Here is a 12,663-nt window from a genome sequence, read left to right as displayed (position 1 = left end):
TTAATAACTCCTTAGAGACTTAATCCAGGGTACATGGGTTTCACTGGAACTCCCCAGTGAAACTTTCTCTTTCGGGAGAGTCTGGAGAGTCACTGAATGGGAGGTGAGATGTCGATAGTGTAATCTCACTATAAATAATACAGCTTCACACCTGTTCTCCAGAATAACTCCAGGAAATGTTTTGTTCACAGGAACTGGCTCTTTCCTGTGTCAACTTTGGAGGAAGTTTTGAATGGATCAATGTTAAGCCTGTTGTTGAGCATCTATATTTTTGGAAAGAATAAGAACATAAATAAAAGCAGTAGGCAGCCATTCAGACTCTCACACCTGCTTCACCATTCATTAAGAGTACAGCTGATCTTCCACAAAAGCTCCACTTTCCCGCACTAACTCGTACCCCTTGACTTCATTAATACCTAAAAATCTATTCACCTCAGGTAGGCAGACCAAATGTTGACACAATATTCTAGATGCAGTTCCACCAAGGTCCTATATAACTGCAGCAAGATGTCTCTATCATGTACAAAGATTTTTTTTTACATTGGAGGTGAACATACCATTTGCTTTCCTAATTGCATGATGGAAAATCATCAAGCGAAAAAAAATTGCTTCTCTCTCCTTAGATACTGCTTGATCTACTGAGTATTTCTAGCATTTTCTGTTTCATTGTTTGATTTTGGATCTGTAACCTTGCTTTCTGTAGTTAGCAGACCTCTGGCAATACTGTAGGACCCAGAGAAGTGGCTGGACAATCACAAGCACCTCTGCTGTTGACTCAATGCAGTTGTAAGACAGAGGAAGGTTCATGATATAGGCTGAGATTAGACGCACTGTCTGCAGACTGAGAGTCAGTTTCCTGCTGCAATAATAAGTCTCAGACCATCAGGTCAGGTGGTAGCAGAACTTTGCAGTTCCTTGCTGACTAATGAACCAGCACACGCACACTGTCAGTCACTAAAGCCCTCAACTTTTACTCTTTGGCTTAATTTAGCTGGTGATTCCTGCAGGATTTCGCAATCCTCCTCACATAAATAATAACAAACTGATATTAGATGCCTTGTTTGCAAAGGGTGGTACATACATCAACCTCAATACTGTACCATGTAGGACTGAAGTCACATTGGCCGGGAAAAGGTCAAGCAGATTGGGTCAAGCAAACTCTCCTGGTTTCCTTCCCTGGAGAGCGTTAACAGATCAGTTGGGTCAACAATCTAGCAGTTTTCATGCTTTGTTTTCTGGTGTCAGCTCGCACATCACCTGATTTATTGCATTTGATTTCATGCCATGGTGGGATGTGATGGTACAAGACAGAATGGGAGGTCATGTGGATTTGCTGCTCTGGGTGGATTCCTGATGGTACAGAGATTCAGAACTTGCAATGATTTGATACCCCACTCCACTTGTTACCACAGGAACCCATTATACCAGGTATGGGCAAAGTGTCTAGGATGCTGCCACCAGTCCTTCGTTCTACTGCACTCCACCTCATCATTTCATTTATTTCTACAAGCAGATTAGGTACTTAATGGTTGGCACGGTGGGCCCATGGGCCTGTTTCTGTGCCATGTGACTCTATTAAAAGCTGTCTACTTAGGGACAAATGCTACTTGCTAAACCTGGCTGGTAACCAGGATGCCAAAAACAAAATCAAGGATTGGGGTGCCACTACTGAAGCTCTCTCTTATTCAAACTGTTACTGAGCAAGCCAATGGAATATTGGAAATGTCACAGCTGCCTTGACTGTTTCAGTGCAGTGCTTCCATATGCTACTCCCAAGAATGTCTACTGAGCACCCCAAATACGGTGAGGGTTGGATAATGTTGTGCAGGAAGAGGAGCATCAGGATGGAGCAAATATCCAAACTGCAGTACGCACTGCTGATGGGATGTCCGGGATGCAATGGTAGTTGCAAAGTTTCATTAAGACCGTAGAGGTTGACGTCCAGATCAAATCCCAAGTCAACTAAATCAAAGTAACCTTGCCACTATTCAAGCTGCACTCCTCACAATCTAGGATTTTCCCTTTCTATATTAAGTCACTTGTCATTCATAAAACATTGACCTGGATTTAGCAGGAAAACGTCAGCAGTTAGCTGCAAAACTGCAAATGTTATTTTAAAAGTCCTTGGTTGCAAAGAGAATTAATATATCCTGAAGACACTATACAAATATATATTTTTTAAATTTAGTAGCAGTTTGAAGTGACAGCTACGATTTGCTTTCAGGTAGGCCAGCTCGTGAGTTATCATTTCAAACCAGCAGAGGTCATGAACACAAATTATGGAACTAAATATAATAAACCTGGTGAACAGGCACCAGAAAACAAAGCATGAAAGCTGTTGGATTATCAAGCAAATGGACCCACTGACATCCTCTGGGGAGCGACACCTTTTGTGATCTGGTGCGACTCCAGTCTTTTGTTGAGATTGATTCTGACCCTAGGATAGCAAGGAATAGAAAATATGAATTTGGAGAAGGCCATTCAACCCCTCAAGCCTGCTCTGCCATTTAATAAGATCATTGCTGATCTGATTACAACCTCAACCCCGCAGTCCCCATCAACCCCGCAGTCCCCATTACCCACAGTAACCTTTCACTCCCTTGCTTATCAAGTATCCATCTACCTCTGCCTTAAAAATATTTAAAGACTCTACATCTACTTCCCTTTGAAGAGAGTTCCAAAGACAGAAAAATTCACCTCACCTACATTAAATACTGTGGGTGACTTCTTATTGTTAAACAGTGACCTCTAATTCTAGATTGTCTCACAAGAAGAAACATCCTCTCCAGATCCACTCTGTTGAGACCTCAGGATCTTAATTGTTTCAATCAAGCCCCCTCTCAGTCTAAACTCCGGAGGATATGCCTAGCCCATTGAACCTCTCCCCTTAAGACAACCCACCTATTCTAGTTATTAGTCAATAAATCTTCTCCAAACTCATTTACACAGGACATAGGAGACTATTTGGCCAATCGAGTTCATGTTGGCTCTCAGAGTAATCCCATCCATCAAATATTCACTTGTAACCTATTCTCTCTCACGTCCACTAATACCACCCTGAATCTCCCAGCCACTTACACAATTAGTGGTCACCAATTAACCTATCACTGGGACCAGAGCCCCTGGAGGAAACGCCCACACAGTCACATGGAGACCATACATACTACACACTGCCAATGCCGGAGGTCCGGCCTGAATCCAGGTCATTGGGACTGTGAGACTGTGGCACTACCTGTAGCACCACAGTGCTGCCCTGCTTCCAACACATTAGCATCCTTACACAAGGAAACCAATACTGTGCACAAAACTCCAGATGTGGTCACACCGATGCTCTACACAGATTACGCATAATCTCCCCAATTTTGTACTCAATTCCTTTAGGTATGACATAGTTTATTGCCCACTAGCCTCCTTGCTCAGTGGGTCATCTTTGCAACTTCCACCAGCTTCAACAATATTTTATCATCAAACTACATCTTCCCCTCCCTCCTCTTTCAGCACTTTGAAGGGATGTTCCCTTTATGACTTACTGTTCTGTTCTTCCATCCCCAAATTACCCATTACCCTTTTGTACTCCATTTGCCAGGTTTTTGTCCACTTAATACATATATATGGTTTACACCTTTATAGTCTCCTTATGTTCTGTTCACAATTACTTTCCTACCTAACAAACAATCTGCTGGAGGAATTCAGCAGGTTGAGCAGCATCTGTTGGTGGGGCGGTGGGGGGGGGTGGGATTTGTCAATGTTTTGGATTGAAACTCTTTATCAGGACCCGAAACATTAACAATTCCTTCCCCAACCCACAGATGTTGCTCGACCCACTGAGTTCCTCCAGCAGATTGTTTGTTGCTCCAGATTCCAGCGTCTGCAGTCTCTTGTGTCTCTACTTTCCTACCCATCTTTGTGCAATCACCAAATTTAGCAACATCATCCGTCATTTATATTAGTTGTAAAAAAGTTGAAGCCCCCGCACCGAGTCCTGTGCCATACCATTTATTACATCCTGCAGCTAGAAAAAGACCCATTTATGCCTACTCACCTTTTCCTGTTCACCAACCAATCACCTGCCCATGCTAATATGTTACTCCTACACCTTAAGCTTCGATTTTCTGCAATACCTTTGATGTGACACCTCAAATCTAAGTACATTACATCCACTGGTTCGTCTTCATCCACAGCACTTTTCCCCCAAAGAACTCCAATAAACCAATCAAATATGATTTTCCTTTCACAGAACCATGTTAACTCTGCCTGATTACCTTGAACTTTTCAAAGTAGCTCAATAATAACATCTTTAATAGTAGCTTCCAACATTTTCACTATGATGAAGGCTAAGCTCACTTGCCCGTTGAATAAATAAGTAACGCGTTACTTTCCAATCTAATAACACTTGCCCTGAATTGATTAATATCAATATATCAACCACCTCTCTAACTACTTCTAAGACCCTAGGATGCAGTCCATCAGGAACTAGAGACTTGTCAGCCCATAGCTCTGAAAATTTGGTCAGTAGTCTTGCACAGTTGCCCACATCAAAAGAGAACACATGATAAAAGTCAGGCTCTACAGTTCAAAAGTAACAAAGCAACTTACCAAAATCTCCCTGTGAGCCATGAGCACTGCAAAATTGGTGAGGTGACTGCAGGCACAAGCGGTGTGAGTCTTGTTGCTTTCGATCAGTCGACAGCCTTGTGTTGACCAAAATCCCATCATGGAGCGCTCAGAGTAATTCCAGAAAGAGCAGTTCGCATTGAAATGGTTTTCCCGACTGAAAGAGGACAATAGCATTTAAATCTCGGCGTTATAATTTCAAGTGTGGGCTCAACCCCTTTCTCATCATCTTGTAGAATTAGCGTCCCCTTCCTCTTTAGTGCTCTTATAAACTACCATCGGCCTCAGATGCCTTCCCATCACTCCATTCCCGAACATCTCAAAGGCTTACCCTAGCTTTTGGCATTAATTTCATTTTTTAAGATTCCTGTAAACTCCTCCCATTCACATCCTTTAAGAATCTGTTTAATCTTCCAACTTGCTATCCCATAAAATGCCACAGACTCTAACCCTTCCCCATTCACTCCATTCTATAGACTTAAAAGACTTCTTATGCTCACAGCTTCATTGGCTCAAGTACCTTTGTAAGTCTTTGCAGAGATATGCTCGAGAGTGGATGAAGTTGGTGACCACGGGAAAAATCTCAACAGCAGTGGATATAATGACTGGCTCATCAGTTTTAGGGGTTGGATGAGGGATGAAGGTTGTTCAGGACACTGAGAATGCTGGGCTCTTTCAACAGTATCATAGAATTTTTCAAATCTACCTGAGACTCTGACAATGTGGCAGTCCTTTGGCATGACAATGGCCAATGGTGGGCAGGGGTTGAAGCTACAACTTTTGCTTCTGATGTGGAATACTGTCAAGAAAGTCAAATTAACACTGATGAACTTGCAGGCTGCAGAGAAGCATTGGGAGGTGAGGGCTCCCATTGCCTTGACTTTCTGCAAACAAACTAAAGGAGGAAACAGATGTCTAACAATTGGATGGCATGCATTTTTAGTGCACTGAATGTATGCTGGGGGAGCCATAATGCCACGTCAGAATTCACCAAAAATGGTGAAAAATTGAGACAAAATTGCTTTAAGCATTATTGTAATTTATGTACTTTAAAAGACCATGCGTACTTCACACACACGCTGCTACTTGCCAGACTGGTAGTAACAAATGAACTTGAAAATGGACTACGTGAAAGGAGTCAGTGCCACTAAAATGATCTCTCCAATAGTAGCTCCAGGCAGCCAGGGAGAAGATCAAATGGAGCAGGGTATCATGAAAAACCAGATGGGAAGGAGGGGAGGAAATGGGGTGGGAAGGGGGGTGGGGAGAAGAGAAGCAACTCAGACATGGCTGTGGGTGGGAGCTGTAAACCACACTCATCAATTCACAGACATCCCTGTTTATAGAGAGGATGACTGGCAATGAAGTTTTACAGAAATAAAAATTGTAGCAGTGATTTTCAACACATGAAACAATACTTCAGCGCGGGGGAAAGGGAAAACAATTTAAATCAATACTTCACTCCCTTTAGCCTTGTTGAACTGCATGTGTTAATATCGCAACTGTAAATTGTGATCTTTTGAACTAACTTCTGTTGTTAAGCAAATACACTCTGCACACATCCAAACTATGATGGGGAGATGACACTGGGGTGAGATGAATCAGGCCAGGAAGTGCCTGGTCTAAGGGCAGGACTGCAAGAAATGTTCACACACATAAAAAAAAATTGGTCTTGCATGCTGCTTTTGAACCTTATTAGACAATGGAGCAATGTGAAATTGATACCTCGAGCAAGCTAAAGTGCTTCACAGCCATGACCTTTTGTGTCATCGCTGTTATATAGATGAATGTATAGCACCTAATGATTACATACCGAGAGTCTACAAACAACTATAAGATCAATAACCAATGAATTTGCTTTGACAACATCAGGTTGATGGACATGCCCTAGGCTAGGACAACTGGGGAATTCCAGCTGGTTTTAAATTAGGGCCAGGGGACATTTATGTCCACTAGAACAGTCAAACCACTGGCTTCCTTTAACTGAGAGGTGGCATCTCCTCAGTACTATGCGGTGCCATCAGCCTAGATTGTATGCTTCAGTGCCAGACCCAGAGAGAGCTCCGACTGAAATAAACTGAAGCAACACACAATACATCTACATAGTAATGGGCATTAACCCCTCACTTCACACTTAATTCAGTCATATACTGGAGCTGAAGTAGCCAGAAAAGACCGCATGGACTTCAAAATTTAGGTGTTGAAATATGGTTGATATTTGACAAGCAGATTTGATCTTGCCGTTTCCTAACACGGTTTACAGCAGCTAAAGGAAACCGTAGTTATTACTTGATGTTGCACCTAGCTACACCTGGCTTGTACACCCAGAAATGGCTTTACTATTGCAGCATTAGTGGAATAGGTTTCCTGACATGGGAGTGCTCTGTACCACCCTCCTCTCTCCCACCAACCGCTCCCCCCCCCAACGGAGTTCACAGTTCGTGGGTTTAAGTCTAGATGCCACCTTTTGGTAGAGACATTGAACTATTGCTCGATCTTTCTCTTCTCCCAGTTGATATCTTACCCTCCACCAATAGCACAGATTAACTGGTCATTCACACATTGTGTTAAATGGGATCTTGCTGTGCAAAACTGGTGGAAAAAAATAAATACCTTTGTTCTTTCTGCTTACATTATTTGAGTAGACCATGACTTCCCTTCAATGTTTCCAACTAAGGTAACAGTGAATGATACATTTCATAAGTAATTCATTGGTTGTACACTGTCTTTGAAGTTCCTGAGGATGTGAAAGGTACTATACAAATGCAAGTTCTTTTTTTATTATTATAATTAAATGGCTCTGAAAGCTTGTAAAATACATGACAATAACAGTCATGACATACCAGTGTTAATTCAATGGAACCATTTCAGAGTATTAATTGCCGAACATTCAGACTGGCTTTACTATCATCTACACCCCATGACAAAGAGGCTGGGTGGTCAGTGCAAAGATTATCTGCATCCAGAATATTTTAATGGTCAAACGATAAATTTTCCAACAGGTAATAGCTGGCAGCAGAGAAACGGTGGTTCTTCATTCAGGCTTGGAAGTTTGCTCTCTGAGAGTAATAAACTGGAAACTGGGAGTTTGCTGATGAGCTCATGGCTAAAAAATTGGTAACAGAGTGAAGCAGTCCTACTAATCTCTGGGAAAGACCCTCTGGAATTTCATGCTCCATGCTGGGAGAGAGGCAGAATCAATCCCAAACTTTCACGAAATGCTGCTACTGTTTGAGTAGCAATGAGTCGAGATGCTATGCTGCTGTTGATGTGTATCAGTGTTACAGAGGATTCCCTGAGTAGTGCTTGAGTGTGGTGAGATCCCACCTCTTTAATACCTACATCAAGGTGTTGTAGGGTGAATACCACCGGCTCAGTGAGGAAGACCCGGCTGGATTCCTTGTTGATGGAGGCGGCGATGATCTGAGAGTTGACAACAATGGAGGTGCCCTGGCTGCTGATGTCGGCTCCCATCCTCACTGTTGCATTCTCTGTCGACAGAAACTGGCCAAGGTTGTTGTAGAGAATTAACACCACCTTCACAACACCTGCAGAAAGCACAACAGGTTTCAGCAACACTCCACTTCAACTGCTTCAGGATGGAATCAGCTTACTGAGGCTTATACGAGCCTCAGGACCTTTGACTCCTCCTTACGCAATATAGAGGGAGTTCTTAGGCTGCAGGTACAGTGGGGTCAAGTGATTGCAGGTGCTCTTTTCGTCTATTTTTACCCAACCCAACATGGCCAATCTGTCCCTCAAGCCTGTTCCACACGTGAAATAAACCATGGTGGATCTGTACCTTAACTCCACTTACCTATCTCTGCACCACACAAGCACCACAAAGTTCTACCAATCTCAGTCCTGACAGCTTTGCTTCTCATATTTCCTTATGAGAAAAGATGCTTTCTGACACAACCAGTGGATGGCATAGCACTAACTTTAACCCCCTTCTGCACTCCCCAGTCAGGGCGAAAACAGCTTCTCTCAATCAGTTATAATTTTAAACACCTCCACGCTGTTCTAAGACCAAAATACTGCAGATTACCTATTATCACACCTCAAATGTTAACTCTGCTTTTCTCTCCACAGATGCTTCCCAACCTACCAGTATCTCCAGCATTCTGTGTTTACCTTCATAAGATTCTTCTCCTGACCAGGGAGTCCCATAGGATTGAGCACAACTTCGCTCCACTCCAGTTTTGAGAAGTGGAAGATGCCTGTGTGCAAATACTTTTAATGTTGGGTGGCTCCTGCACACCACCTACCATATGGTGTTGACAGAACTGGGTCTTGGTCCAATGCTGAGGAGGTCTAAGATGATTGGAGACCAGGATCTGCTACTCAGACTTAGCAGACCTGTTTATGTGGGGACATACACCACACAGATAACGACCCCTGCACCCTTTCCTCACTCCTTTTCCTTCAGATTCTCCCACCCTGATCCTCTCCCTCCGTCCGTTTGCACTCAACCCTCCACATCTGGTTTCCCTACTTCTATCCGTCTTCTTCTGTCTCCCTCAACCTACCCACTTCCTTGGCTCTCTTCCCTCTCAGCTTGCTCTCCCTTCACTCACTTCCATTACCTCTCGATTTCCCTGCTGTCCAACCCATCCCCAACACATGCACCTTTGTATACACTGTCTTGCATAGGAACAATGTGAAAAAACTAACAGCTTCTGGATTGAAAGAATGAGGGTAGGATGGGAATGCGATAATGGTGCAGAGGGTGTTGTGGTAATAGCACAGGATAATAATCTGGGTGTGAGTAGACTAAGTGTGGTAGGTACAAAGATTATTATAGAGCAATTGAGAGGAGGGAGAAATAGACAGACCAACTAAATACAGGGCTATCAACCAAACATTAAAGGCGGATGAATTATTTGAACGTTAAAGGGAGAACATAAATCAGCATTTAGAGAGGCATTGGTTAATCAAGAACAGTCCACAAGGATTTGTTAAGGGGATGTCACGTCCGACTAACTTGATTGAAGGTGGTAACAAGGAGGGTTAGTGAGGCTGGCAAATTTGATGCGGTCTTCAGAAAGGTGATCAGGAAAATAAAAAACAAGCTCATGAAATACAAGGGAAAGTGACAAGTAGATTAAAAATTGTCTCAGTGGGAGAAAGTAAAGGAGGATGGTAGATGGGAGTTTATTGACTGGGAGAACTGTATATAATGGAGTTTTACAGTACTCAGTAATAGAACCCTTACTTTTTGTGAACATTGGGATATACTTGGACTTAACTGAAGATTTGTAAATGAAATGAACATGAGCAGTTTGAAGTAGGATAGGTTGGGTGAGCACGGAGTGACAAATAGAATTATATCCAGAGAAGTGTGACATGATGCACTTAGGGAAGGGAAACAAGGAAAGGGAATACATGATAAATGGTCAGGTGGTAAGAAGTATAGACGAACACATGGTTTGTACATCTACCCACAGATCACTGAAGGCAGTGAGTCGGATAGGGAAGGTGATTAACAAGTCATTCAGGACATTTAACTTATTGGCCATGGCAGGAAGGTCATGCTAGAACTGTGTAAAGTACCAGTAAGACTACAGTTAGGAGTACTCTCTCCAGTTCAAGTCACCATACAGCAGGGGCTGCTGAGGATATCCCAAGGACTAGAAAATGTTAGTTATGGAAACTAACTGGTTAGATTGATCTTACTTCCTTTGGAAGACCAAGGGAAGATTGAATATAAAGACATGAGAGGCCAGACAGGGTGAACAGGCCAGGAAAAAATAGATGGCTAGAAGATTATTCCTTAACCTACAGAAAACAGAGACCAACTTCATTAATTTGTACTCATGATCCAAACTCTTTTTATCCCCAGTGGTATTCTGATGACAATCTCTTTGAAAGCGACAGACTATTGCCAGGAGCAGCAATTCCCCACCACCCACATAATCAATCATTGCTGTGACCTGCTGAGCATTTCCAGTATTTTTTGTTTTGTGCGTGAGGCCAGGCAATGATTCAGGATACAGTAGAGTTTGGTCAAGTTTCTGGACTAACAGCCAGAGTTCTGGACCAAAGATCCAGAAGCACAAGTTTAAATTCCACCAAGACAGCTGGAAAACTTACTTTGAAGTAATTACATACATTCGGAATGTGGAAAATAAAACTGGTCTCAGTAACTGCAAACATGAAACCATCAGATTCTTGCAAAAAAAAACACGCCTGGTTCACCAGTGGCCTCAAGGGAAGGAAATCAGCCGTCTACAACTGGTCTGGTGTTATGCGACTCCAGATGCTCCAATGTGGTTGACTCCTAACTAACTATTAGGCAAAGGAAATAGACAATAAACGTGAGCATTACCAGTGACGTCCAGATCCCAAGTGAATTTTAAAGATTGGGAGGACCACTTATCTCAATTTGTGGTGAAAACTGAACCAATTTTAGTTTACATTCATAATTCCATTCATGCAAATAGAGAGTGGAAGGAATTTTCAGCGTGTGCTTCAGCCTTTCACCTAGAAGGGTTTGTGAAGGGAACAGAGGAACTGTTTCCCAGCATCATGTGCTTAAGGTTCTGGCTCAAGTTGCCAAATTCGGAGGGGCTTTTCAAATGTGCAGGGATCCCATTAGGATCAAATATAAACGGAATCTTTTCATGCAAGAAGATCCACTCAAGAATGCCCTGATAGTTGAAGATTTTCTGAGTGGTGGGGTGACATTATGATACTGGGCAGGCTGCAAAAGAATAGGAAATGCTGGCTGTTAAACTGACCATTTGCTCACCCAGCACAAGCAAAGGAAGGAAAGGTCTAGAGATGCTCACACTTACCATTACGGCTGTTCTGTTTGATGGTATTCGGGGAGATATGGATAAAGCTCTCCGTTAGATAACTGTGTGGAAATGTCACCTCCTTTACCTGCCCTTCAGTATTGAGTACAGACACTTCCAACACTGTAGAGAGAGAGAGAAAGAGAAGGAAAGATGAGAACTCTGTAAAAGGTTGGGGGAAGAAGAGGGTGGGAAAGAATGGAAGGGCTTGGGGGTGAAGGAGAAAGAAGAGCATGAGGAGGAGGGTGAAATGCAAAAAGGAGAAATCCAGGAGCAGCGTCCAAAAGCAAGGTAGTGAACGAGGGATGCAAGGATCCAGGCAACACATAGAACCGGAGAAAGGGTGAAACAACATCCTCATGATCGGCAACAGAAGAGGAGCTGTAAAAGGAAATGTTCCAGAATTAAGGTGGGGGTGGGGGTGAGGGTGAAGGGTATATAAATAAAAACAATTTCAGCGCAAGAGGAACAGTGAAAAAAAAGTGAGAACAAGGTGGTTAAAATAAATCATGCAGGAGGCAAAGAGATGGCAAGATTTACTTTTGTTTCCTGTATCAATGCATAATTGAAGTCCAACGCTTTATCCATAATCATAGAAAGAGACAGAGGTACCGGATTCATTGAAGCACAGAAAAGGCAAGGTATGAGCAGGGTTTGTGAGGAAAGGGGGACACATCTACAGATGGTGGAACAAAGTGTTATTGCTTTTTTTAAAAAATTATTATTCATTCATAAGATGTGGGGTCACTGGTAAGGTCAGCATCCATAATTTAAGGCAGTAGTGACTTATTTCTTGGAATCCACAAAACACTCCCACAGTAGTATTAGGAAACAGGTCTGTAATATGATTGAAGCAAATGAGTTGCTTGCTGGGCCATTTCAGAGCAGGTTAAGAGTTAACTACATTGCTGCAAGTCCAGAGTCACAAATAGGCCAGACGGAGTAAATCCGGCATGTCTCCCTTCCTGGAGGATATTGGTGAACCTGATGGGATGGTGGGATAGGGTGTTTGAAAATCAAAAATAAAATGGCAGATGCTGGAAATCTGAAATAAAAATTGAAAATGCTGGAAAAACACTCAACAGGTCAGGCAGCATCCATGGAAAGAGAAACAGAGTTAACGTTTCAAGTCCGAGACCTTTCATCAGATCTGGGAAAGGGTGAAGACAAGTTGTTTACAGAGAAGGTGGAGGAGGGATGGGTAAAACTAAGGGGATCTCTCTGATAGGGTTAATGCAGCAGTTAGAAGCAC

The 12,663-nt window shown here is 42.7% G+C and overlaps 1 protein-coding gene across 1 annotated transcript in view; it reads right to left on the bottom strand.

Annotated features, from left to right (window-relative positions):
- The window catches only part of LOC127584935 (adhesion G protein-coupled receptor L1-like), a 347,006-nt gene that overhangs the window by 66,768 nt on the left and 267,575 nt on the right, over positions 1-12,663 (bottom strand). Inside the window, 3 exon segments of the mRNA XM_052041960.1 lie at positions 4,597-4,797; positions 7,957-8,162; positions 11,412-11,534. Of these exon segments, the coding sequence (XP_051897920.1) occupies positions 4,597-4,797; positions 7,957-8,162; positions 11,412-11,534 (530 nt within the window).

The sequence above is a fragment of the Pristis pectinata genome, chromosome 31, assembly GCF_009764475.1.
Source record: "Pristis pectinata isolate sPriPec2 chromosome 31, sPriPec2.1.pri, whole genome shotgun sequence".
NCBI classification, from domain to species: Eukaryota; Metazoa; Chordata; class Chondrichthyes; order Rhinopristiformes; family Pristidae; genus Pristis; species Pristis pectinata.
This window is presented reverse-complemented; position numbering and strand designations above follow the sequence as displayed.